The 27,517-nt window shown below is 52.1% G+C and overlaps 1 protein-coding gene and 1 long non-coding RNA gene across 3 annotated transcripts in view; one reads left to right on the forward strand and one right to left on the reverse strand.

The window, feature by feature from the left end:
- The first annotated feature begins 1,995 nt into the window (after positions 1–1,995).
- On the forward strand, positions 1,996–5,818 carry LOC311205108. 2 transcript variants are annotated; one of them, XR_014618134.1, is made up of 3 exons: positions 1,996–2,122; positions 4,683–4,809; positions 5,102–5,818. It is a non-coding gene; the product is annotated as an uncharacterized lncRNA (long non-coding RNA). The 2 variants fall into 2 exon arrangements; XR_014618135.1 differs by lacking the exon at positions 1,996–2,122 and having other exon boundaries at positions 4,515–4,809.
- Positions 5,819–7,153: 1,335 nt separating this feature from the next.
- Positions 7,154–27,517, reverse strand: part of DENND2A (DENN domain containing 2A) — a 36,797-nt gene continuing 16,433 nt past the window's right edge. Inside the window, exons 8-19 of the mRNA XM_084279530.1 lie at positions 26,513–26,700; positions 25,690–25,799; positions 25,409–25,478; positions 24,697–24,774; positions 24,055–24,195; positions 21,817–21,965; positions 13,182–13,359; positions 12,328–12,369; positions 10,871–10,988; positions 9,927–10,166; positions 8,773–8,863; positions 7,154–7,871 (exon numbers count right to left, since the gene is read on the reverse strand). Coding sequence (XP_084135656.1) covers positions 7,844–7,871; positions 8,773–8,863; positions 9,927–10,166; positions 10,871–10,988; positions 12,328–12,369; positions 13,182–13,359; positions 21,817–21,965; positions 24,055–24,195; positions 24,697–24,774; positions 25,409–25,478; positions 25,690–25,799; positions 26,513–26,700 — 1,433 coding nt within the window. The 3' untranslated portion in view covers positions 7,154–7,843. The remainder of the gene's footprint in view (positions 7,872–8,772; positions 8,864–9,926; positions 10,167–10,870; positions 10,989–12,327; positions 12,370–13,181; positions 13,360–21,816; positions 21,966–24,054; positions 24,196–24,696; positions 24,775–25,408; positions 25,479–25,689; positions 25,800–26,512; positions 26,701–27,517) is intronic.

Here is a 27,517-nt window from a genome sequence, read left to right on the forward strand (position 1 = left end):
CTTCGCTTCCCTGGTAGCGAAGTCTCCTGGTACCATTGAGAACAAGAAGTCTCCTGGTACCATCCAGAAGCTCAGGATAATGATGCCTCCAGGGAGCAGGGGAAGCACAGCCCTTGTTCACAGGTGGACACACAAGATGCAGCTCAAATGACTCTGCCAAGTTCACAGTGAGCCCACAGCAAAGGCAGGAACAGGGCAGAGTTCCTTGACCCTGTCCAGGCTAGAGCTACACAGTTAGCACTCTGCATTTAACCTTTCTGGCATCTTTCTTAGCAAGAACATCTACACTGGGATCAGTTTTGTACAAGCTAAGCCTGATCCACAGCCTTTTGACAATTAGCTAACGTAGCCAGCTTGGCTATGGAAGTAATTTTCTCACTCTTCTGTTGTGTAGCTTATCTCCCAGAGGTAGCTCCTCTAGATGTCTTCTAGTTCCAGAGTGACTGACCTCAAGGGTGGGAAGACATCAGGTCTGCCTCTTTTTTCAGTCTTACGTGGGGCCATTGGTGGCTGAAAGGGGAGTAACGGGATGACAGGGGGACAGTGGCAGGAGACCTCAGTGTGGGTCTTACAGGGACGTTTGCTGGCTCAAGGCTGCTGAGCCATTCCTGCACTGGAGGTGAGGAGGACAGTGATGATGTGAACTCACCCCGGGTCTGCAGGGGAACGCCCACAGTGCGATTGCAAATGCCAAACTGATGTCTGGGGGGTGGCAGGATGGGAGCTCCACATAGGCTGCAGGTACAGCGGCTGCAAAGCAGCTTCCCTCTCCCTTAGAGCAGCTGCCACTGACTGCAGTGGCCAACCACCACTAGAACAGCAGTGCATGGAAACACTGGCACTTTGCCAGTACACCTTCACCAGCAGTATGGACAGTAATAGCTGCAGATGTGCAGAAATCCACTCTCTGGTCTCCTGCGTGGTCTCCTGCCTTCATAGAATCATAGACTGGCACGGGTTGCAAGGGACCCCAAGGATCATAGAGCTCCAACCCCCGTACTGGCAGCCGTGCGGGGCTCTTCTGCTGTGATGGGTGGCTTTCTTTTCTGACTTGGAAGCCACAGCAGGACAGAGGGAACTGGTCATGCTGCATCAGCTTTGCACGGGCACGAAAACACAACATCCTCCTGAGTCCTTCCTCCCACCACGAGGCCGCGGTACAGCTGGCAGGACCACAGGTACCTGTCACACGGGAAAGCTGTCCTCGGCCTGGCTGGAGGTGGCGGGGGCTGCAGTGGCACAACTGCTGGCCCGTTCTGCCCTGCTCTTTAATTCAGAGCTGTCTTCAGCTGGAAGCAGCAACTTCATCAGTCCCTCCTCAGCAGGTACACAGAAAGCATCTTCCCTGCAGCCCCAGGGATGGGCAAATGTTGTCCTTTGGTGGATGAGGGGCCAGAACTCAGTGGAAAAAGGCCTTGGGGGTGACCCTCCCTGCTAGTAAGTGGGGCTGAGGGGAAGGGGATAGTCCTGACTGTGACTGCAACTTCTCATATCCAAGAATGCGCTGACATGGAAGCTGTGATGCAGCAGAAGGTGCTATCCCTTCCCCATCCAAGAGAGATGCCAAATATGTCCAAGTATTAGGGAGCAAGTGCATCTCCTCTGGAAGCAATGAGGAAGGCTGACCCCACCTCTCCCAACACGTGATGTACTCAGGATGCAACTGTGGTCACCGTGGGTAATTGGCCAACAGTTTGCTGGACACTGAAACTCATTAAACCTGATTCCCAGGGGAGCTGGGGCTCAGTGCTAGCTGGGCTTTGAACCTGTTGGTAGTAAGCCTGGAGTATGGACTCACCTTTTGTTTCATGCAGAGGTCACCCCTGACAAGGACCCTTGACTAAGGAGCACATCAGTGGTATCTAACACAGCACAAAAGCCAACTAAAGCTCGGACAAGCACAACTCTCCCATGGACTCTGCTCTTTAATAGGGAATAAGCTCCCACTACAGTGGGTGGAGATGTTGACTGGGTGCCTTCTGCCTACCCAGACCACTTTCATGAGGCTCACAGCAACTCCCTCCCCCTGAGCCTGCTGCCTTTCCGTCAGATTTGACTAAAACTGGGTGAAGAGCAGAGAAGGCACGAGGGGTCGGCTGGACAACCAACAAAGCTGTACCAGGTCAGTGCTACCTCCTTAGGAAACCAACATCAGAACAAAAGAGCTGCTGTTTCAGAGGCCAAAGGGACCCACCTTGATCTTAGACCCCCCTCTCACACACACACGTTACTGGTAGCCCCCCTTTTACTAAGCACTTGCTCTCAAGTGGTGTTTAGCTACAAGTGAGAGAGGCCTTGTGCCCACGTGCAGGCATGCATGTACCTGCCATGAAGTGGGAATGGGGTGGCCATGGTGGGAGGGTGCTGGGGCGTTTGGGAGCAGAAGGGAGGGGGGTGGGGGCCCACAGGAGCAGCTGGGTTTGCTTGCAAGCGGGTAGGTGGGACACGGCTGGGGCGGGGGAAAAAAGGGCTGTGCTAGCTTACCTGGGGTAGGTCCGTCTGCTATAAAAATGACTTTGGCTGGATCCAGCAGTAGGGAAGAGAGGCGGCTTCTGCTCCTGTCTTCAACAGCCTTATCCAGGCAGGAGGATCTGGAGCAAAGCCAGGCCCTGAGGATGAAGGTCCAGGCACTGATGGTCGCTGAGCTCCTCCTGGTGCTGCTCTGCTCAGCCCTGGCACCATCTGAGGCACTGAGGGGCCAGGCTGGTGCCCTGGAGAGACAGCCAGGAGCTGGCAGCCCTGGAGAAGACTCTTGGCCACCTGGAGATCGAGGGGACAACCTGCCTGGGCAGGGCTCGGAGGGCAGCCCCTCCCTGGCCGGTGCACGGGAGGTGATGGCAGGGGCTCTTCCCAGCTCCATGTTCCCCAGCAAGTGGATGGCCAAGCCCCCACCGGGCAGCAGTGAGCGGGACCGTGCTGGTAAGGCCCGGAGGCTCCCACCACAGCCCTCCCGCAGCAGGAGCCCAGGGCTGAGCCATCGCCTGAAGGGCTATGGGGAGTTCAACAGGGACACGGTAAGAAAAATGCACCCGGGGCCAGCGAGGGTGAGGGTTTGCATGGAGGGTCTGCAGGGGAACCAGGAGTGAGGGGTGGCACTGGCCCTCCCGCTCCTCACCCTGGGGCTGGGCAGCTGGGTGAACCCCTTCAGCTGACCCATCTGCAGGGCACGGAGGGGCCGCACGTAATGGTGTTAGGAGTGCCTGAGGGTGAGGATGCGGCCCAAGAAACAGCCCCTTTCCCCTGCTTTATGGCTCTGCAGGCTCCTCCAAGGCAGGTGGGATGTCACCAGGCCCCAGCACTTGTTACAGCAACAGGGAGCCAGCAGCAGCTTGGGCAGGTCTGTGCAGCACAGAGACACGGAACCCAGACAGGACACACTGCTGTGCAGTGCAGGGAAGGAGAGCATCCTCCCAACACAGCACTGTGGCCGGAGCTCCCCGCAGCTCTACCACCCAAACTCTTGCAGCCAAGCCTGGGGTTATGGGCGAGCAGGAATGGAGTGGCACCTCCCCTCCAGGCACAGGTTTACTGCACCCACGGGCTGCTACTGCTGGCCCTCACGTTGGCAGGGCCTGCCTGAGCAGCTCAGCCAGCAATTTGGCTTCAAACTGATGCTCACCTGAGCCCCAGCACCCCCCCTCCCGTGTCTCACTGCCTGGCAGTCCCTGTGGTGATGTAAAAAGGAGAGAGGTCTGAGGGCAGCTGGCGAGTGTGACATGTCCCTGCAAACGCTGGATAGAAAAGTTGTGTTTGGGCCATTCCTCCCGAGCCCAGTGTGACAGCGCCGGCCACAACAGCCTCACAAGCTGCTCGCCTTGCGGTGCAGACAGGGATTGCGGGCAGCAAGAACCGTAAAATCCCCCCTGGCACCTGCTGAGGCTTAGAGCAACAGCTGTGCATGCAGGCAGGGAACAGGGCAAGAGGTGAGCACAGGTCTGGGTGTGCATCCCAGGACATGGTGCACAGGCTGGGGACACCCGCCTGTGCCACACAGGCACCCTCCTTCCGGGGACCAGGCACTTTGGGCTCTTACTGCTTTTGGCAGAAACAAGCTCCCCCTGAAGCTGCTGCCTCAGGCCCTGGATTCTCCAGGTCCTTGCATGAAGCCGCTACTCTGTAGCCTGGTGAGCAGCTTGTCCCACTACTGCAGATCTTCCTGCCTTATTTTACCCTCTGACATGGAAACACCAAATGCTCATCCCAGCAGATCACGTAATCTGCAACTTGGCCTTACTTTCTGACAAGAGCCTCTGCAGCCTGCCTACCTGCCTGGCTGGGGGAGATGACGAGGCTCTTCTGAGCTCATCTTATCCCCCCCCCCCAGCATTGCCCCCTGTCAGCTTGAGCATGCTGGAGCCAACGGCCCCTGACAAATGTGGGCCAGGGGCTGAGCAGTTCGTGTCACCCCGAAATGACTGACCAGCTGGGGGCTTGCACACCCCAAATGGGAACCTCACTCAAATGACAGGCTGCTCTCGGGCAGTCCGAGCCTGTGCAGAAAGTCTCCCTTCAAGCCTGCGTGTGGCACAGGCTCCTTGGGGCTGGGGGTCTCAGCAGCCTGGGGGGTCTCAGCAGCCTGAACACAGAGCAGTGACACGGCTGTGACGAGGAGGGGGTCGTGAGTGAGGGCTGGACAAGGCTGGATGCCAGCACGGTGACCACCTCTCTCCCTCCTCCTGCAGCACTCCTGCCACCACATCCTGTCACGGCCCTGCCAGAAGCCCTCCGACTGCGGTGGCTGCCTGGGGCTCTACACCTGCAAGCTGCCCGCCCGCACCTGCAACCTGAAAGCTGTCTCCTGGCAGAGAGGTAGGCTGCAAGCCTGCAGCAGGGCTCTGGGGTTGGCCACTGGCTTGGGAGCCAGCAAACGTGGGTCTCCTGGGCATCACAGGCTCATGCGTGTGCAAACTGCCCAACGAACATACAGTAGGCAGCTACAATGTTGGGCATACATACAGTAGATATAGCATGTGTTTATAGTATATAGGGGCTACCCAGTATCTGTGCTCTGTTCACACAGGCTCCCCTGGCACCTCGATGGGAGGGCCCAGGGGCCCAGGGTCAGACCCAGCACAGCTGGGCTCACAACTTTTCTCCACAGGTGGCTTTCTCCAAAGCATCCAGAGTGCTGAGGGGCGAAGGGTCCTGCTCCTGCCAGAGCAGCACCGCTCGACGTAAAGCTGGCGAGGCTGTCCTGCAGCTGGAGACCAACGCTCTCTGTCCAAGTTTCACTTCTGTCATTCGTTTTTCATTTCTGTCACTGCACTGCTCATGCTTTTTTAATACTCCCACCCACCTCCCCCTGGATTTCATACACTACATAGGCTCGATTCCCAATTTCCTGGGAGCTGCCAACAAAAGCACTTGTGTGGCCACAGAGCCCCATGTTGGCAGAGCCCACCTGGAGCCCCCAGATGAAACAAATGGGGTTATTTCACAGCCCATTTTGATCTGAGCAAGTAGGATGGCACAGAAAAGCTGCCAGTACCTCGGCACGCTCACACGCAAACTCAGGCTGAGCTTAGGAGCCCATCAGCATTGGGCATCACAGGAAACCTGCCCTGCTCCTCACCACAGCTCCTGCTGAGGAAGGTCAAGTCCCACACTGTTGGAAATGTCACTTGAGAAGGGGAATGCAGAGCCCCCAGGCTTGGCAGCAGGGGACCATGCAGGACACCTGCTTCTGGTGGCCTGAGCTGAACCACAAGACCAGCTTCTCTGAGCTCCGCAGGCATCCTGGCCGCCTTTGCATGTGTGAGTGTGTCCAAGCTTTGCAAACCCCCATTTTGCTACCATTAAAATCACCTTTTAAAGAGAACCCAACCATAGCATTTGACTCACCTTGGACTTCACAGCAGTTTCCTTTGGCAGGCACCACCACCTCCTGTGACAGACCAGGCTTTACGTGATGCCCGCCTCTCCTGACGCCCCAGGGAGCGGGAAATAAATGCTGCTGCCTTCTCTGACCCTCCTCTGTGGCCACTTCAACAACTGTCCCCACACATGAGCTGGGGACCACAGAGCTGCAGGTGCTGCCCACCTGTCCCTGCCCAGTGCAGCACTACTGCTGCCCTGCATTTACAGTGCTCACCAGTGTCACGGAGGTGTTGAGGTGGGAAGGCACCTCTGCAGGTCATCTGGGCTGACCTCCTCTGCCCAAGTGGGGCCACCTGGGGCAGGTTGCTTAGTTTATCTGGTCCCCAGGCAGCACATGTCACAGCCACAAGAAACGCCATTGCACCGGGGGCCAGCAAAACACCAGCTCTCCAAACACTTTCTCCTCCACCTCTGCACCCACCCGTCCCAATCCTTTTCCCCTCTTTAACCACAGCAAAGGAAGAGGCTGCAACTGTAGGAAACTTTGGAAACCTGGGCTTCAAAAGATTGACAGAGCACCACAACTCCCACTTCGTTACCAAGGGGAGGTGAGCATCTCTGAACCCCACTGCTGGCTGACAAGGCCCCCTGGCCCGGGAAAGCCCACTGGCCACAGGGGCACCCAGACCACTTTCAAACCCTGGGGCAGCCCTGTGTAGCCCAGCATATCATGGCTGCCCGCTGCAAAGGGGCCCTCAGGCAGCTCTTGCCCTGCAACCCTGAGAGCTGGGGAAGAGTTTTTCTTCTGGCTTTCTCTCTGAAGAGCAGAGGAAGACCCAAGGGTGCTCCAGCTGCTCTTGACTTCCCTCACAAACGATGCAAGGAAAACAGCTTTTGCACCAACAGGAAGAGCCCTTACTCCCCTTGACACCTCACCACATCTCCTCACCACTCTGACAGAGGACAGGCAAGCAGGAGGGGGTCAATGGCAGGTCCTACTTACTCCCCAGCTGGAAGCACAGAAGGCAGCAGCAGGCGTGCTCCCCTTGCCTGCTTCCTACTGCGCTCCCCAGCAGCAACACCTGAGACCACAGAATCACAGAATGCCTTGGGGTGGAAGGGGCCTTTAAGACCATGTAGCTCCAACCAGAGATGGGAAAGAGCCTGTCTGACCTTTGGGAAGCAAGCAGCTGGGGGAGGGAATGCGGACAGACTCATGGGGAAGCTGAGGGCTTGGCTCAGCTGCTGCATGTCCTCTCCAGCTCACTATTCGTGCCAGGCAGGCTGACGGGCAGGCACAGCTCTCCCTCCTCCACAAACCACCAAGGCTCTGCACGCCTTTTACACCACTCGTTTTTAATTACACTGCATAAGGAAAGGCCTCTCCTCGTGACAGGACCCCCCGGCACAGCCACCCAGACAGCCGGCTGGCCCATCAAGTCCTCAGTAGGTTTAGTGGTTCCCCCTCACCCTTCTTCCCTTGCTTGGAAGCTCCTCCTGATCAGTCCACATCATCCCTGCAGCTCTCAGCATCCTCACTTTGCAGAGACCTGTCTCCATGCATCTCTGTTCCATGCCCCCTCTGTGCCTGTGCTTTGCCCACTCAGTCCCGTGGGAGTCCCGCTTCGGCCTCCTGCAGTGCCAGGCAGGAAGAGGAGGCAGGGCAAGAGTCATCGGTTAATAATCGTTCTAACCCCAATATAAATAGAAAAATACAACAAAACAAAGAACTGGTTAGCTAAGAGATCCAAATCCACTGGGCTGCCTGCAACGTGCTAGTGCAGAGTTCAGAGAGTGCTTGGTCCAGTGCATGGTACTGTAGATATCCAGAAACCTGTCCCGGCAGCCCCACAGCCATGGAACCCTCCTGCCGCACCACACGCCTGTGCGAGCACGTCCCGGCCGTGGGCAGCTCGCCCAGGGCTGCTGGCTCCTGGGAGCAGGCTGAATGCTTGGTCATAGTCTGATTTATCGCTGATGAATGGTAGAGCCATTCTCTTCTGTTGAGTGAGGACGTGCTTCGCTCTTACTTTTTGTGGAGGAATTTCATTTTGCTACCTGGAGAGAAGAGAAAGGAAAATGGACTTCCTGCAGTGACAGGCAGAACACGGGTCACTCCTCACCACCTGAGCCAGCCTTCGCAGAGAGCTGTCCTTGCTGCTGGCCCTGGCTCCTTATCCACAGCCACCTACTCTGCAAAGCTCAGGCAGATGCCTGCAGAGCAGGCTATAGCTTTGCCCACCCTCTGGCAGCAACGCTGCAGACTGGGACCTTGCAAACTCCCCAGCACCCCCTCCAGACCCCATTTGCCGAGAGGTCCTGGCAGGTGGACGCATGACTACACTTCCCTGGCCAGAGCGTGCGTGGGGAGAGGCAGGGCACACTGGCCACACACACATACCACTGCTCTTGGTCAAGAAAAGACAAGAGAGCTGGGGATGCAACCTGGACAGATCAAACTCACTTAGCTGTGATGCCCAACTTATCAAGGACTTGTAAGCTCAGCCTGGAGCTCTTGTCTAGCCTCACTTACAGTGGAGAATGAATTCAACTGCAGGATACTCCTGGGTGATTCCCACTGCTAATCCCTAAGGACAGACCTGAAGGCTATGGAGACTGTGTCACTCCTCCCTTCAGGAACTGCCTCCACCACTCCTGAGTCGCTGGTTGCTCCTCAGACCCACCTGTGTCCTTTGGGAGACACAGACATAGCTCATGGCTTGGCTCCCTACCAGCCTTCAGACACGTGGCAGCTCAGGGGGCAGAGCTGACAGCGGCTCAGAGCCGGGACACACAGCTCGGCGCTGAGGGCTCCAGGCCCAGCGCACCGCTCTGCAGGAAGGCTCATGCTGTCACTAGCAGAGCCCTGCCAACCTTCACTAGCTTCTCTGCTGCCAAACCTGAAGGCAAGAAGAAGCCCAAGCCCCCTGAGAAGCCAAAGGTTTTGCTGATTACTTACCTAGGCCTTTCAGGAACCTGTTGACTCCACTCTGCTCCCCACTGGGAAGTGTTTCCAGGTACTCCTGAGCCCGTACCTCAAACAGACCTGCAGAAAGAAAGAAGTCAGCAACTTCTACCTTGCTTGCCTATAAATACAGGAACATCCACCTGAAAGCATACTGTCCTGGCATACTGAGAAACTGTTGCACACAAGAAGGAACAACTCACCCCATCTCCTTCACCAGATGAGCCCAGATCTGGGCAGAGGTCTGATCTGTGTCTGTAGGGCTTCCAGCAAAGAAACCCTGCTACCACCTCCTCCCCCACCACTGAAGGGCTGACGGAGCTTTTGTACCTCACACAGTGAGAGACAGAACCTCTGGTTCATTCTGCTATGAACACAGCTAAGTCCAGAAAGTGAGGTCATCTAGGGGTTTACTCAGGCCCCTATTCAACTGCCCACTGCTCACTAGTTCTTGGGGGGAATTGCTAAACCAGCACTGCTAAACCAGGGACAAGAAACTTCAGCTGCTGGTGGAGCCTTCTGGATTGTGGGACAACAGGAGTGAAACAACAGGAGCAGCTCTGAGGAGGGCATGAGCATCCACACTTTCTACTAGCCAAACCAGCCATAACCACCCCAGCCAGCTCTTCCTCTAGACATGCAAAGGGGACATGAGGATAAACGTCATTCCAGCAGTGTACCCCTTCTGTCACAGGACTGATGGGAATTCAGCATAGAGAAAGAAAAGGCTCATGCCTGGAGGATAATGATTATGTCCCCTACTGCAGCAGTGAAGGTGCCAGTAACCCCAGCCTCAATGAGAAACTATAGATCATGCAAAATCAGCCCCTGTTCTCCAGCAGCAACTCCCCTGCCCTGTGCAAGCACAATGTCTCACCAAGCTCCTGTAAGGCCACGCACCCCACTGGGAAGATAAGGAAACAGAGACAAAAAGTCCCCAAATGACTGCTCAACAGGGGTGTCAGAACAAGCCATCAGCCTGCCCTAGCGTTCCCCTAGTGTCTCCCTCACGTTGTCTCTGCACCGACACTGCAGCCTCCAGCCACCATACTGAGGATGGAGCTGATGCCTGGGGAGCATCTCCTGGTTCTCCTGGGAGCAAGAGCAGTTTCCACAGCCACAGAGCCCAGGCAGAGCCCCTCACCTCTGACCCCCTGCTTCCGCAGCTCCCGCTCCTGAATGAAGCCCCCGAACATCTGCGTCTCCATGAAGACCTCCAGGAAGCGTCGGAGGCTCTTGGAGGAGACAGACTTGCGGAAAGCCTCGCGCTGCAGGGTCCGCTCCTCCCGCTCCGTGGGGACCAGGAAGAGGGAGTAGTGCCCCACAATTTCCACGAAGAAACGGACAAAGGCCTCAGACACCACCTCGTTCAAAGGGCTGGTTTCTAAGGAGAAAAGAAAGAGGCAGCCGTGAGGACAGTGTTGTAGGGAGGTGCTAGGAAAAGCCCTGGCCACAACCTCCCTGTCATCTTAAGAGATCTAGCCTGAGCAGAAAAAGCTGTTCAAAAGAGTTTCATCCTTCAGCCTAGGAAGTGCTTGCCATGGAAAAGGACTAGGCTGCTACTACTCTGAAAGTCTTGGCTCCCCTGCAATGAGGAGATGCCCGCACTGCATCCCAAAGAGCTGTCTCAGCCCAGTCACCTGTGAGCTGCACGGCTGCCTCCGAGACTGCGGCTCTGCAGGGGGACTGTTCCCTGGAGGAGCCCCCATCACTCACCCAGTCAGCAGCAGAGAGGAGCCCGTGGGACACCTCCTCCCTCCCACCCTTTTCCCTGCCTCACCCCTCCCTCCACTCACCCCGCCCCCCTCCTCTCCACCCCCTTCCCCCCAAAGGAGTATAGGTGTTCCCTGAGGCTGTAAGGGAAGGAGGAACAGACCCAGGAAGGGGTAAGTGCTGTTTCTCTTCACACAACGAGAATTGTTCCCGGTGCCATGAGGCCACACTCAACACAGCTTCAACCAAAATCCTCACCTACCTCCAATTTCTGTGGTGTTAAATTCACTACAGGCCTAGCTCTCCTCTAAGAAGCGACAGGAGGAAAAGGACAGGAAGAGATGTGGTTTTAAGCTGAAAGCCACGGTGCTTTACCCTGCTTGCCATTGACAGGGCCCTCCTCTTTGTCACTCGCCAGCTCGTTCCTCTGCTCCAAAATATGCTCTAGGGCAGCCTGCAGCTTGCGGGGCAGGATGGAGTCCTCATCTTCCATCTGCAAAACAGAGCCATCTCCTCAGGGCCTGGGGCCAGGGCACGACTGGCCTCTGCCCTTCTCCTCGCCAGCTCCTATCCCGTCCCCAGCACAGCAGGGGGAGCACTAAAAATGAACTGTGAGGGGAGGAGGAAGGAGAACTCATAATGCACTTGGCATGTTCCCAGCAGCTCTCAGCTGCTCTTCAGACAGTCAAGAAGCATAAGAGGAAAGAGAAAGGGGGTGTCTCGTCATAAATATTCTCGTATTCTGGAAGAATTTCAGGTGTCCCATGCAAGAGGCTACCGGGCAGTGGTCACCGTGGTCCCACCGCCTGCCAGCGAGCACTCCCACCACCACAAAGAGGACATATCTGAACAATGCTGGCGTGCAGCCAGGGGAGCACAACCTCCCCCTGCTCAGCTCTGCTCAGGCACGAGTTGCGTTGAGGAGGTGTCAGGAGTTCCCAGGGACTGCCCATGACTGTGTGTGAGCTCCTGTTGTCCCTGGCTGAGACCATGATTTAGCTTAAACCTCTGAAGAGCAGCGCAAGGTAAAGCATTTCCTTGCAGCTCAGGCAGCTGGCCAGTGAGAACTGCACCGAAGGAGTGGCCTTCACTCACATGCTAGTCCCTGAACCAGGAGGTGCTCTCGCCCTGCCCTACCTGTGGGACTTGAGCCACAGCAAAGAGAGATGTAGCCAGCACTGCTCAGCAATCTGCTGAAGAGCTCTGGGGCAAAACTAGCTTCCCAGGCTCGTCTATCACTCTTCCCTTCAATATCCCGCTCTTCCTCTCCACAACAAAGGGAAGTAAAAATCATGAGGCAATCTCATCTGCAGAGCTTGGGCTCTGCATCTGGTTTCCTACTTGTGACCCATCCAGTGCAAGGAGACTGCAATGAGGAGCCACAAGCTCCTGGAAGGAGGAAGGATTTGAAGAAATCACCAAGGTTTCCTTCCCCATTCAGGGCTGGGTATGTGAAAGAAGGCCAGACAGACACAGGCCAGAAGAGCTCACACTGCTCCCCAGCAGACAGTGCTGAGCCGAGGCTTTCCAGCTCATCCCACCTTATGGGATGCCACTTATGGACCCACAGAGCTCAAGTGCACCTCCCCTTTGCAATAAAAAAAAGCCAGAGAAAGACCTACATGCAATGATTCAGTCCTCAGCAGCTGTGGGTTGGGGGCTGATGAAGTTACACAGCAACCCCTCTGTCACTGCCAACCACAAAGCCTGCTGCGGCCTGCGTGAGAAGCAAACGTTCCAGCCAGCCAGGCAGGTCAGCACACACAGATGGAGTTACCACGTGGTGGAAGAACGGGGTAGAAGACGAAGGATATGGAATAGGCTCTGCTCACCTGTCTCAGAAACCGGTTATTTACCAGGTCAACGACGAGGACCTAAGAATGGAAGAGCAGGAATAAAAAGGGGAAGTTGTTATTTCCATCTTCGGAGTTTATCTGAACCTGTAAGGGCTCTGGAGGAAACACTTTGGCCCCGCTCCTGCTCCTCCCACCCACCACAGCAGCTGGAGCAGGCAACCAAATGTGACCCAAGAGCAGAGCCCTTGTTGCGGCTTACTAAGGACGTTGCCACAAACCGCAGAACAGCTTGGAGAGCAGGAGGCTGTGCTCCAAGCCCAGCCCACCGCTCCTCACCACCACCCCAGGGTCAGAGCTTCATCTTTTCTCCCCACGCGCTGCACTGCTGCCCCTTGCGTGGGCAGGAAGGGAAATGCCTCCCTGACCATGTCCAGCCTTGCTGCTTTCACCCTTGGGCACCACAAATCCTGTTCTTGATTGATTACTCCTTTTATTAGGCACCCATGTTAATTAGGGGGCAGCTATCCTGGCCAAGTGGTCGCGACCTTACTTCACGCCCAGCAGACGTCGTGCTGAGCCCCAGGATGACACTATGCAGAAACCAACAGAAACAGTAACAAAATCATCTCCTGACCAAAGCAGCTCCGCAGTGGGACATTCCAGCCCTGTGCCCTCCCACGCTGCCGACAAGGCAGAACACAGACCTCTGCCTCCCCAGGGGATGCTCGCCTCCTCCCTCACCCCAGGCTCACAGGAACCAGGGGACAAGCGCTTGGCACCTTCACGCTGCCAGCTGCGAAGGCACACTCTCAAGTGCAGCAGCAGCCCTTCTGGGACAGAAGATGAAGCCCACTGGAAGCAACGGAGAGCAAGGCTGCGCTCTGGCTCACCTCCTCCACCGGCAGCTCCTTCAGGCGGGGCAGGGAGCTGGAGAGCAGCCCGATGAGGAAGGGGGTAGGCGAGCAAACGATGTCGATCATAGAAGGCGGCAGCACGGGGATGTAGGTGTGCTGCCAGGTGAAGGGGTACAGGAGAGCCACCGTGGCATGGCAACACTTGGAGAGCGTGCTGGAAGATGAAACAGAACCAAAGGCAATGGCTGGTTAGTCAGGAGGTGAGTGGTGCTTCCGAGAAATCACGTTGCTCTCAGTTGTTCCATGATTTATCTCTGTAATCAACTAGGGGCTCTCCTAAATCTCTGACCCCATTTTCAGGCTGGGGAGCAATGACTTGATACAGGAGCCCAGGTTATGAGATCACAGAATCACAGAATCATAGGGGTTGGAAGAGACCTCGAGAGATCATCGGGTCCAACCCCCCTGCCAAAGCAGCTCCCCAGCTCATACTGCACAGAGAGGCATCCAGACAGGTCTTGAATATCTCCAGAGAAGGAGACTCCACCACCTGCCTGGGCAGCCTGTCCCAGGGCTCTGTCACCCTCACTGTGTAAAAGTTCTTCCGCATGTTGGTGCAGAACTTCCTGTGCTCCAACTTGCAGCCATTGCCCCTTGTCCTGTCCCCACAGACCACTGACAAGGGGCTGGCTGATTCCCCCTGCATCCCATACTTAAGATATTTATAAACATTAATAAGGTCCCCTCTTAAGTCTTCTTTTCTCAAGGCTGAACAGTCCCAGCTCACTCAGCCTTTCCTCATACGGGAGATGTTCCAGGCCCTTAATCATCTTCGTAGCCCTTCTCTGGATGATCCTGACCCATGTGCATGTGACAAGAAATTCATTCCACCGAATCCAGGATCTGCTCCTCCAGTGTCCCAGTGGGAAATAAGGTCTTCCATTAGAGAAATGAATTTACTCTCTCACAGCATGCCTCAGTGGTTGCTCCCATGGGAAAACCCCAGCTCTGAATGCCCAGGTGCAGAAGATGGCTCTACCACTACAGCAGCTATCTGCTGGGCAGCACTGTGGCCCACTTAACTGCTGGCCATACTCTTGGCCTCATCAGTGCAGCTGGATGGCCTGCAGGGACACCCTGGGCACAACCTGCAGCCACAAGGTCCTCAGGTGTTCCTGCAGGTTGTTCCAGCCATGGTCCATCCCTGCCCCATGGCTCACTACCTGCGAAGCATACGTACTGTGCCTTTGGGCAGCCCTTAACAGGAGTTGGTGTCCAAAGTGGGACACTTTTCTGTTGGTCCCAATCACACCGATAGCTCCCAGCAGCCATGCTGGAGCATGGGGGAGAAGGGGTCTCCAGACAGAGGCTTTCTGGGCACCCCACAGCCTGTGGAGCTTGTCAAGGCTACTGAGAACCATGGGAAACTGAAGTCCTTGAAGGGAAACACATGACCAGCCCCTGGGGGATGTGGCTCAAGGCTCAAAGGGCTGCAGCCTTCCTTCTTCCCCCTTCAAATGCCACCAGTGGCTCAGCTGGAAGCACTTTGCTGGCAACTTCCAAGAGGGTCCAGCCAGAAACCCCACCAGCTCTCTGGCAGGAGACAGGCAGGGGCTGCAGTCAGGCAGAGCAGAGCTTACTGCTGGGCACCATTTACTCATCCTTTCTGAGCCTGGAAGCGTTTGTGTGCATCAAGGGAGGGGGAAGGCTTGCCACTGTAAGTCCTGTCTGTAACGTCATTTTGTTTTACTAGCATCCAGGTCTCAGAGGGCTGGAGGGGGGGAGGGAGGCTGGTGTGCTGGGAGGACTCACGTCACCGAGGAAGGGCACCCAGCTGGCTCCTGTTAAAATCCACAAGGGAATTTACACTCAGCAACCCAGATCTGGCAGTTTATTGCTGACTTGAGAGGAAAGGGGTTTGATGGGTGTGGACTTGAGCTCGCTCCGAAAAGCGAAGCCTGCTTTCCTTCCCTGCCTGCTCCAGCCACCTCGGATGGATTTGAATCCCTGAGCTGTAACACTAACACATGCTGAGCAGAGAGAGTGGTGGCTGGGCTACAGCTGGCTGGCTTTCATCAGATAAACGTGGTTTAGCAGAACACAACAATGGTTGCTGGGACATCAGTGTGACCACATGAAGAAAGCAGGCAACAAACACTGCTAAACACACGATGCATTCTGAAGATAAGTAAACCCCAGGGGAGAGGCTGCAATCTGCTTAATGTGAGAATTTTATCCAGGACTGCAACAGGTAGGGAACTGGCACTTGGGAGGGACATCCAGGATGTGTGTGCTGAGAAAGTCTCTTCATGAGATGGGGACAGATTCTTCCCCCTGTGCTCTGACAGGCTTGTCTCTTTTTTTTAAGATTACAGTCTTTTTTTGTCCATGAAAACAGAGGAGGACCCTCCAAAGGACCTGTCTGGTAGCTCTAAGCCTTCAGATGGCAAAAAGCCCTCAGTTCCACATCTTTCTTTAGGAAGGTCTTAGACAATCTCCCCTTCATTTCTCCACATTCATTCCTACTGGCTGCCCCTGTATGCCTGCCCTCACCAGCAAGTCCATGTCTTGCTGTGTCTACCGCAAGTGCAAGGTAGATAAAGAATCTCAGAGAAACAAAATCAAAGTAATGAGAAAACATGGAGCTAGTACAAAACAGGAACATTTACCAAAAAAAAAAAAAAGCCCCACACCCCCAAAACCAAAACACCCAGAAAAAAACATGGGAACAAGATCATTTTTCTAGCATCTTTCATACAAGCTCATTTTGAAAGGAACTGCAGCAAAAATGAAGGTGGTATTACTTGTGCACCCATACATTTCAGGCTACGTTGCCAGATACAAAAGCAGGGGCTGCTTTTCCCCTCCATTACCACAGAGCATATTTCCATTCCTCAATTTCTGACTCATAACAGCCCCAATAATAACATCATCATCGTGGTGGACGTGACAGAAACCCCTTTGTCCCTTGCACACAGCACCATGGCATTGCTCTAAGACCATCACCCCCAGACGACGTCTTTGAGAGAGGTTGAGGGTGTAAGTGTCAGAAGCTTGACCTTCATCACAAATCCTCCATCTTGAAGGCACATCCAATGTCCCTGCCAAAAGGTGGGAACTGCCTTTATAGACAGCACTTGAAAAACAAGGGAAAGGATCTCTGTGATTCCAGGTAGCTCCACAGAGGAACAGTGAGCAGCTGAAGCACACGGTTATTTATGGCATGGTGAGATATTACAGCATGCTGTCTCCTACTATATTTATGGTGGCTCGTTCTTCCCTCAGCCCTGCTCTCAAATCCCAGAGAGTACACATGGTACGTGAGAGATTAAGTGGGAGGAAAAATGGCAGAGGTCCAGCTAGTGGAAGTCACAGAGCTGTGTAACTGAAATTATATGCAACACACAGTGGGAAGTAAAAAAGAAAGCTTCCCCTTCCACCTTTCCATCTGTGAATGTCTCACCACCTCCAGGAGAAATCCTAGTGATCTCTGCTCTGAAATATTTCTCACTCTGGAAGACATTTTCAGGCAACAGTACTGATAGGGTTGAGGTCCGTGAGCCCCAGCAGTACTGATGGGGTTGAGGTCTGTGAGCCTGCTTTGAAGGCAGAGCTGTTCAGAGATGGACACAGAGGAGGTAACACTGAGGCGTCTCTTCCCCCTGTGATTCAGTCAGAACGGCTCTGCAGAGCATCCCGGGGAGCTGCAGCTTGCCAGGAGCTCAGCAGAGCCTCGGTCCTCTGGAATGACTCAATCCTGAGCTCCCTCCTTCTCCTGCACAGGGCGCTGTGACGCTGATTCACACCACAGCTACCGAGCCCTGCGAAAGAGCCCAGTGTGATCAGCTCCTTTCATGCCATCTGTGAGACTGTGTGCTCCCAGCCAGCAGCAATGGGGGACACTGCCCAAACCGTGCTGCAGCGCTAATGATACAGCACGTACCCCTCTGTGTAGAAGGGGAATATGGCCACTCCATACCACTGGAATAATACTGAGCCAGGGTGCTGGGTTTTGCTTGGTGTGCTCCAGATGCCACCAGGAATGAGGAGGTCTAACTGATGTGACTGGGGGAATGCCACGCACTACCCTCAGCCCACAAACGTTCAAATGGGACACAGGCACCACTTTTCAAAGCTTTTTGTTTCATCAGCTAATCCTTAAAATACTACAGGTCTTTAAAGTACACTTTCAAGATCCTGAGGACATTTTCATGGGTTTATTCAGCTTCCAGTAGGGAACATGGCATGTGTGATGTCACTTGCACAGAAGCTTGCAGGAGAGACTGAGACACTGCTAGTTGCAAGCTAAAAGTACTGGTGTACACAAGGAACTGTGTCAGATCCCTCCCCAAAGGGCTGATTTGGGTACAGACTGAGACATGGATCTCTTTGGCTGAGCACTCCCTTGGCCAGAACAACAATACTGCAGCGATTTGTGACCCTTATTTGCTCGAACAACAGCCCTTCCCATCACACAGCACCCGGTGCAAAACCCCCTATCACGCAGCACTCTAGGTGGCTGCTGCTTCTTGGTAGTCACCTAGAACAGAGGTGGCCAACACAGATTCTGCACGCAACAGCTGCAACTATATATAAACTCTTCTTCCTTTCCTGGAAAATGTTCCTCCAAGACGAGCTTCACTTGCTCTAAAACAGACACCCTGACAACTTGCAGCAGCTTCTAAGGACGGACACTGGCTGCTCAGATGGATTGCTTTCCTCCCAGACTTCAGTCTGACCACAGTCTTCCACTCCAAACCAAAGAGCCTGTGCTAAGCCCCCCATTCCACTCCCCCCGCCCCCCAAGCTAAACCCCTCTTTGGGTTTAGGGTGCTTCATGATTTCTGAAAAACACAACTGAAATCCACCAGCCTTTGGAGTTCAATGCCAGGAAGCCCTCTGCTCCCTGCACGAACCAAACTGCTGAAAATACACTGGCATCTGGCATTAAAGTGGTTTGATTACTTGGGGTTCTTTCCCTTTCTTTTTAACAAGCTCTGCCACAGTAGGATTCATTTTACAAACACCTTTGGGTTTCTGATGCTGTGTCACATCTGGATTTACTTATGATGGATCACAGATCACGTTTACAACATTTAACAGGCACAGGAACTCCCAAACTTTGCCCTGTGCCTTCACCCAGCATTGCTGCGAATCCCTCCAGGACGATGCCAGGTTCCACCAGCTGTGGAGACCGTCACTGCCTCCCACCGACATGGTAGGTTAGTGCAGGCAAAGAAGCAAAGGGGAGGACATTCTGAAGAAACAAGGCTATTATCTGGTATTCAAACTCCATCCCTGGGCTGCTGCTTCTCCTGAACCACAACATAAAAAGGGAGAAATCTGGGAAGCTGGGATTTGCGGTGCCAGACCAGACTGGTTTTGTAGCACGTAGAAAAGGCTTCTTTTGGATGATTAATTACCTTCTACTGGGGATGACCGCATTTAAAGTTACTCTTTCAGATCTGTCTTTGATAACAACGACCACTTTGTGTTGTTGAGACAGCTGTGGATTCTGGCAGGGACAGACGCAATCGCCTGAGCTGGTCAGATCCACAGCAGGCTCGTGAGGAGACCTGGAAAAAGGGCGTCTTGATTTGAAACCCGTGTAAGTTTCCCTAACTCAAAAAGCCCTCTGAATCTAACACACTTCCTTCTCAGGCCAGTGTAAACTGCCCAGATCTAGGTACCTTGTGAGACCAGGACACACATACCCGGGAGATGCTTTTTTAAAGGTCGGGTTTCGATGGCTGGAACTGCGTTTCACTTGGAAACAAAAGCAGCTCTCATGCTGCAGTACCTGACCCCCGTGGCGGCCTCTGCTGCCCCAGGACCGCAGTTTGTAGTGCAGGAGAGAACAAAAGATAGGGAAGGCTACACAGACACATAGTTTTAACAAAGTCCCTTTCCTGGGTTGCGAGGCAATGTGTACTCCAGTTTCCATAGCGACGGGGGGGGGGGAGGGGAAGCCTACCCAAAAAACTAATAAACCAAATTCTTTCCTTTTCCGCTGCCAAGTTTTGGATTGACAGGTCTTTAAAAAAAACACTCTAATGTTCATTCTAAAGATGGAAAAGACGAAGTATTTCACTTTCTGTACACTTGTTGGGTGCGTTTTTCCGCTCAGCCTGAAAACCTTTCACAGTTCACACGGTATTTGGCAAGAGACCTTTCAATTTTCTTTTCCTACATACTTGATTTTAGAGCACTTTGAAACATGTAAATAAATGGCATGCAGCATTTTCTATGTCACTGGCACCCAGACACACCTTTACACACATGTACAGACAGTTACTGATGGTGTCCACATGAAGAACTGCAAAGATGGATGATAAACGTAATTTGTTACGTATCTTTCACCATGTCACCTGCACTCTCTCCCCATTAATCCATTTCAGATGGATTATTTCTAGCATTCCTAACCTCTGAGCAGTTTCCAACAGCTGCTTTTGTAATTTTTTTTCCCTCTCCTAAGCTATTGCCAAAAAAGTGTTTCTTTTCTTTCCTCTGAAATTGGCATTTTCACCCCTGAAGTAAATACTCCTTACTATTCACTGAGCTCAGTGTATTCCTGTCCCAGGAAAGGTATCGTTTGGATAGAAGTTCCTGTATCTACGATACCTTCAGCTTTCAAAACATGGAATTTCCACCAACACAGAGACCGCTGGCCTTATGAAAGGCTCACCAATCCACTGCACTCAAGTCACTGGACTGGATTAAAATACAGCAGTTTATTTCATTTTGAGGGTTATTTTCTTTGTTTTCTGTTTTTCAAGCCTTTACAGTCCTTTGGGGTAATTTTCAATGTTTTTTCCTCCATAAAAATGAGCCAGAGAAACTTATAGTTTGTTACAGGAAAAGACTGTCCTGAAATTGCTCAGAGCAAGGTCTTCTCCTCAGAAACATCAAATAAAAAAAGTCTTGTAGAGAGCTGACAAATATACAGTAAATAGTTGTATCTGAGCTCTGTGGCCTAACAGACCCTGGATCTTTAAAATGTGACAATTCTTTGTTTTCACAGAATAAGCTGTTTATCATATTTTAAAGATTCTAGATACTATGATTCTATAGCTTACTCCCACTCTCTTTTAAAAGCCTGGGCAGCTGGACTCACTCCTAAGGATCCTGGATATACTGACAAAATATCTGGGGGAGGTGGAAACCACCAAAATCCATTGAGGTGCTTTGAATTAGGATATTCTGTAACACACACCATGCTAAGAATACATGGTAGTGTGATGTCATAGAATGATGTGACAAGAAAATATCTGGTAAATTCAAATTCATTCTAAAGTGATACTCAGTTCCCTACTGTTTCTTTACTAGTACCTCCCAGCCCTCATGCAGAGATTACAATGTCGCCTGTGTCCTTAACAGATTTTTCTCAGAATGTAAAATTTGTGCTACAGAGGAGGAAAACCTTTGAAAGCAAAGCCTGTCACCATAAATTACCATATAAATCATAAATGCTACGTAGAAACATAACGTTTGGATCAATCCTCTCATTTGCAATGGGAGTCTGAATGTTCTGCATGAAAAGTGCAGCTTAAGTATCCAGAATACCAAAGATCTATGTGTATAGCACAGCAGTGACTACAAAGAGCAAATCTCCCCCTCTCTGACCCACGGCAGATGCCAAAAACTACAAGCAGCCGGTGCTCTCTGGATGCTACAGCTTCCCTCTCCCCAGCCTTCCTCCTCCGGTGAGGGGAGTGCCTGAGCGCTGCCCGCAGAGCCCCCGATCTCTGCAGGATGAACCTTTCCCTTCCCTCCCCTGTAGAAGGGGCCTCCCCATCCTTTGCCCCCATGCTCGGTCCCAGGGCTGCAGCCTGCTTGGCTGGAAGTTGTGAAAACAGACAGCTTAGGGGCACTGTAGGCTCCTGAAACCTGAGCGTACTCCTCAGCGTCATTACTCATCCAGGCAGCTTTTCTTTCCCCAGCCTTGGCGAACTCTCCTCCCTGAATCCTCAAGTGCTTCAAGGGCTGGAGAGCTGCCAGCCACCAGCTGCAGAAGATCTTGAAGAAACCTGGGGCCATTTTCATAATTTAGGAGAGCAAATACAAAAAGATAATAATTAAAAAAAAAACCAACCCAACACCCAAACAACCCCCAAACAAATTGAAGGGATTCAGAATAAAAGGGGGGGGGGGGGGAAGTCCTCTGTATCGCTCCCTCTCACTGCATCCTTTAATTTCATCCCCCACAAGAAAAAGGCCTTTCAGACCCAATATTAAAAATACAAGCTGAGGATTTAAGGAGATTTTGTGTCATCAGGGAACAATCCAGAAAGTACGGTGATTGCTACCCAGAGCTTGATCCCTGGAAACTCTAGCACAGCTCAGTGGGGAACCATGCAGCATCATGGAGCAAAGAGCAAGGGGGGGAGGGGGGTTTGCTTCCTTAGCACTGGGGATCTGTTTTGAAAGCATCTGAAGGAAGGTAATTTGGTTCTCCTCGGGGATGAGAAGCAGCACGTTTTTTGCAAGCTGCAAAGTGAAATTATGGTGCACGGTTTGAGTTCCCCACTCCCAAGAAGTACAGCCCTGCTCACATCAGGTAAGGAGCTGGAGAAGCACAGAGAAGAAAAAAGAACAAAGCAGAGAGATCGCTGCAGTCTCTCCAGCCTCCCTTCCTTGGCAGCACTTTGTTCAAGGAGATGCGTGGAGGTACCTGAGCTTGTCTGCAATAAAGATCACCCTCCTTTCCAGGAGCAGGGAGGCGAAGACTCTGCTCAGATGCCGCACGCTGAGGGATGTGAACAAGGACTCAAAGTCGACGTGCTCAAGCCTGGAGTCAAGAGGCCGCCGCAGCTCGATGACCTGTGGGAGACACAAAGACCCCAGGTCAGCTCTTGCTCCCCACCCGTGCTGTGGCCAGACAGGATGCAGCAGGTATTTTCACAGCTACCGCGCCTTCCTGACGGTGCTGGCAAACACCCCGCGGCCTTAAGCCCTCAAACACAGTCTTTCCAAAGACCTCCCACAAATCTTTCTTCCAGAAAGATGATCCAGAGTTGGCTCCAATGGGCCCAGCATGAGACCAACCACAAGTTCTCCCCACTGGACTGAGCACAGGGAACTCTTCATAAGGAGAAAACTAGTTTGTGTCCAGCTAGGAGTGGTTGCCAGCCTCTCTGGCATTCAAGCAGCAGAATGGCATGGAGCCTCCCAAATCTGCACTTTCTTCCACACTTAGGATTTCTTTCTTTTTTTTACTGCAAGACCCCAGCTGCCCAACCTGCTGGCTATGAAGTTTTTATATTGGTTACAGAAAAGAGCTGCCCATGGGCATCTTCCTGTGTTCCTCTCTACATCAATAATTCCTGTCACAGCACCTCAGCACTTCACACTTCTTACCTCACCCAGAAACTTATTCAAATTGTTCTTGAGAGCCTCCAACACACCAGAGAGTTGATAAATCCCACAAGAAAATTACTCTAGTTCTGAACTACCCTGACCAACACCAAGTCTGCAGCTGAAACATCTCAGTGGCAAATTGCTTCAAGTGCTGATCTCACTCTCAGTACACACCCGGAGCGAAGGGTCACCTTCCTCTCTCTAGGAGACATCTCATATATTGTAAGGTTATTGTCACGTGCCCTCTTTTCTATATTAAGCAAGCAATTTTCTCAAGCTTTGCCTATATTTTCTAAACCACTTAATAAGTGGAACTGCTCTTCTGGGTCTTTCTCCTAGTGTTTGCATTTTTTGGCAAATTACACTCTAAATAAATGTCCACCCATGCTGGAAAGCAGAAAAAAAAAAGAGCTTTATTATTCATCCTTCACAATGCAGGAGTGTCTAAATAATACCACACTGTTACTTCTGCTCCCTTTGGGGCCCACTATACCACCAGGCCCTTTTCTGAAGTACTGTTGCTCTCTCAGTTCCTTCTATGTAGTATTAGACTACTCATTTCTTCTTCTCAGCAGTTTACTCTTGCCCATACTGAATTTCAGACCAAACCTTCAACTTAGCAAGGTCATTTTGAATTTTAATCCCTTTCTTCCAAAGTGCCTGCAACCCATCCCAGTGCTGTCACCTGCCAATTGTGTAAATGTGGAGTATTTGCCATCAACTGGACAATTAATGAACGTGAAAGATCTTAGAAACAAAACAGCCAAAACATTCTCACAGCCTGACATCACACCACTGGGACTCTACTCCTTGAGTGAACTAGCTGTGCCTGTGCTCTGCAGTAATTTCATCCAGTTTGGACTGCTTTCAGTTTGGTTGAGGAGAATGCCATCATGCAGTGCTATGCTGAAAGTCCTCAGACACAACCACTATCAACTCACTCGCTTTCCTCTCTCTGATGTTCATGGCACACCATGCCCAACAGACTACGTTCATTTTGGCTCCCTCCTCCCACAGTCCTTCAGTGCCACCCTCAAATGCTCTGCACTCTTACAACCCTCCTGGCTGTCCTCACACCACACAGTGGGAGATGCAACACACAACCCTCACCTCTGTGCTGTGAAAACACCATTCTGAAAGGCTGCAACATTGTCCTTGTATGGTTTCAGGTTTGTTTTGTCCCACACAAAAGGTGGTTCTGTATTAAGGGTGCTGGCACATGTGCTGTGCACTATGTCTTCAGGATGCTAAGCAGCATGGGGCCTGCCAGTCTGTGCCACTTGGCCTCAGGGCCAGTGCCCTTCTCCATTTTGCCATGGAATGTGTCCTGACATTCATTTTTACCATACAATTTCCCTTTTGATTCTGAGGTCACTGACGTCTCCATGCCACCTCCTTGGGTGCCCTATTTTAATCCCTAGCTTCCCCACACCATTGCCAGACAATCTATCCCTGAAGATCCCCCCTGCTACGTCACTATCCTAGCTTCCAGTCACCAGTCCTGCAGCACTTCCTGGCCTAAGTCTCCCACTCTCCAGGGTGGTGTCTTTACCTCTGTTCCTGAGCCTGGCAAGAAGTTCTTGACTGTGATTGTCCGTCCCAAAGCTGGGAAAGGTGCCTCCATGACACTCCTCATGAGAGGCTGCACCAAGGCGGGGGAAATGCCCCGTCTCTTCTCAACTTCATCCAAGATCTGAAATAAAAGCACAAAGACACAAAACCACGTAAGCCAGGAGGATGGAAGTAACACCAGCAATAAAGTGCACCAGCATCTGCATTCTCTACTTAACCCAGCATTGACATGGAGCCTTAAATCACAGGGAGGAAGGTAAAAGGTGCAATTAAGACCCTTCCTTTCCTTCAGCGACAGAAACCCAGCTCCAGTTGGGTGAATGTAAAGCTCAGAATTTGCAGACTCCCCACCATCCCTCAGAGTCAGGACTCTACCTTTTTGTCTCTCAGTGCTTGTGTTCTAGTAGTTCTGCTGAAGGAACAAGGCAGCAGCTGACAATCTAGTTTTCCTTTAAACTGTGTTTTGCTTGGTTCTGGAATTAGCACACAGTTGCCTTGCCAGCACTATTTCAGGCCATTTTCTTCAGTCATCAGCTTCCCTGATCCCTGCTCTTCTGGTGTTGACTTCACTTTGAGGTCCCTCTTGGCCTAAAGCACATATTCCCTCTCTCTCCCCCCTCACCTTTGAGAAGAGATTGAAGCATCCAAGGCGACTCACAATGCAGTAAACTTCTGGGAGACGCTTCCCCTTTCCACTGGGCTTTCAATACAAACAGAAACACACACACACAAAAAACCCAAACAAGAAAATGTCAGAGCTGTGACTATTGCAGAGAGGGTAATTGGTGTCCTAGTTCTGCTGCTCGCTGCCTGGCTCAGAAAGCGACAGACATCTGACAGCACGTCTGATGTCAGTACCTTAATTCTGGGTCAGACCCTGGTAGGGTAGAAACAGTGGGGAGAAACGGGCATCCACAATATGGTCCCAGCCTTCCTAAGTGAAATGACTGTGGCGAGGCTGCTCCTCTTCGGAGGCAACTCAGCCTACAGGACTCACACAGGTTTAGGAAACTGTGTAGCAGCTATCTGAGCTTAAGGGAGACAAACCCTATCTTCAGCTTAGTGATGAAACAACAGCTCACGGTCACAACATCGATCACTGTTGTAATGAGAAGGTAGAAGAGCTATGCCTGGAGTGGAGGATGGAACTCCAAGAGACACTTTGGCACCAAGCAGGGCAGAAGACAGCAAAGCTGTTCTGCTGCTGCTCCTCTTTCTTTCCACACTGAAAGAGCAGCAGCTTTGCACTTTCCAGAACGGTTGCCAGTAACACCAACCCCACAGAAGGCTGCATCTCTAGGAAAAGGGAAAAAAAAAACCCCAGAGATAATTACCAGCAGCCTCCTACAGTATCCAAACCGCCGGCTCCCATCTTCTCCCGTCAGGACAAATGAGAATGTCTCACTGCAGAAAGAGAAACCAGAATGAGAAGATACCCACTGCCCACATTAAAGTGCTCTGACATACAGACCCAACAAACCCACAACCCCTTCGCATTTCCAATACAACCCGTTCAGGGGTCTACCCAATTTTCTCCCTTAACAGCTCTCATATTTAATTAGCTTGATATTTAATTCTGTTTCTTATGAATCAGGACGCAAAGCGTAGTACATACCTGGCAAACTGATGGATGGGGGCCCAGTCCTTTGCATCAGGGAAGCAAAACTGGGGAATAGCTTTCAGCTGATCTTCTGCCTCACGCATGAATTTGAAGGAGCGCTCAAGCTAGCAGAACAGAGAGAAGGAATGTTTCCAATTAGTCATGTGGGGATGGAATGACTTCAAGTATTTTTCCTGTGACAAATGAAGAGGTGATGACAGAGGATAAGCTTCTGCCTGGAAGATATTAAAATTTCTGTGATTCTGGCTCACCTAATCCTTAGGTATCTTAAAGTAATGCTGTGCTCTCAATTCCACCAAGTCTTGTATCTTCAGCACCTGCCCCTGCTACATTGCACCTCCAATATGGGACACATCTCCCAGCAAGGGACAAGAGAGCTGAAGTCTGAGGAGAGCTCTGGTTACACCCCACTTACAAACACACCATCACATTGGCTCTATGTTTCTCCCATTCCTCATTCCCCGTTTGGAGCTAGACTACTGGTGAAAGCTGTGCCTTCCCTTTAAGAACCCATCTTCTCCCAAACAGTGTTTTTCTTTAAAAAAAGAAAAGAGGGAGAAAGGGAACAGCTATATAAAAGTCATAGCAAAGGGCAGCAAAAGATCTAGATCAGCTGCTCTTTCAACAGTGAGGAATACCAGGACAATTCTTGGGGGTGACTGCAGACCCTCTATCTTCAGTCTCACTGAATGCTGGCACAGCAGAGGGGTTGCTGATATAACATGCGGTCAACAGAGCAGCTGTGGCTTCTCCAGCTGTGCAAGTGCCCCGTGCAATCTGAGACACGATAACCGGACCTTTCCGACAGGCACCGCACCTTCAGTGGGAACTGCTGGGTAACCTCAGGGATGTAGGCAGCCCCAGCCTGCTTCTTGTGCAGTGACACTACCACAAAGTACTCAAACAGCTGCCTCTCTTGGTATTCGATCAAATCCCGTTCCAAGGTTTGGTACCGCGGGGTTTGCTTCAGGCGAGACTTCACATGCACCAGGCGCTGGCTGTGAGCTAGGAAGAGAAAGATGAGCAATTGTGACTTTGTCTCTTTGCAGAGAGCACCACCAGCACTTACTCTGTCGTGTCTGAGAGGCAGAAGCCATTTGGAAGCTGCGCTGTAAATATCGACAGAGATGAGATGTAATCCTGTGCCATCACCCTGAAGAGCTCTGGCAGCAGCAGGATTTCATGGATTGCTTTTACAGCTGAAGACAACCCAAACTGATATCCATATGGGACATGGTGTAACAGATAATGTCTGGGCATTCATCCTAGCATGCATTTATCTGTCTTTCAAAGCCAGCAGTTAGGTGATTGATCGCTGTTGTTCAGAGGAGGCTGTGGGTAGCGGTCCCCAGGGTTTTACATGACCAGCACCTGGCTCAGGCTAGGGCTCCGCTGGCTGAGTAATGCTGGGGTCTCCCAGCTTCAGAGTGGTAGCCTGGGCTGTACGCCAACCACAACACAAAATGTGACAGGAGGTGCAAATGAAAAAGGCCGGCGTGTGCCACTCCTTCCTGTGCCTAAAACTCATCTCTGAGGACCAGGATTCCACAAGTTCACCCAAGACAATGGGAGAACAAGAAAAACTGCCAAGTAAGCTGTAAGCACAACACACAAGCTGTGGGACGATAAACATTGCAGCATGGAAAGTAATGAAAAGCTGCCTGCTGAGAAAAGACCAAATGAAATTCCCTAAGACCACCCCCCCTGCTTTGCCTCATAGTCACATCCCAAATTAAATCTCCGTGTCGTCTCCCTTACCCCTGCTACAAAAGAAAGGCTGCCTTAAGCAGGGGCTACAGCACGTTCTCACAACTGTCTTTTT

This window comes from Gallinula chloropus (assembly GCF_964237585.1).
Source record: "Gallinula chloropus genome assembly, chromosome: 1".
NCBI classification, from domain to species: domain Eukaryota; kingdom Metazoa; phylum Chordata; class Aves; order Gruiformes; family Rallidae; genus Gallinula; species Gallinula chloropus.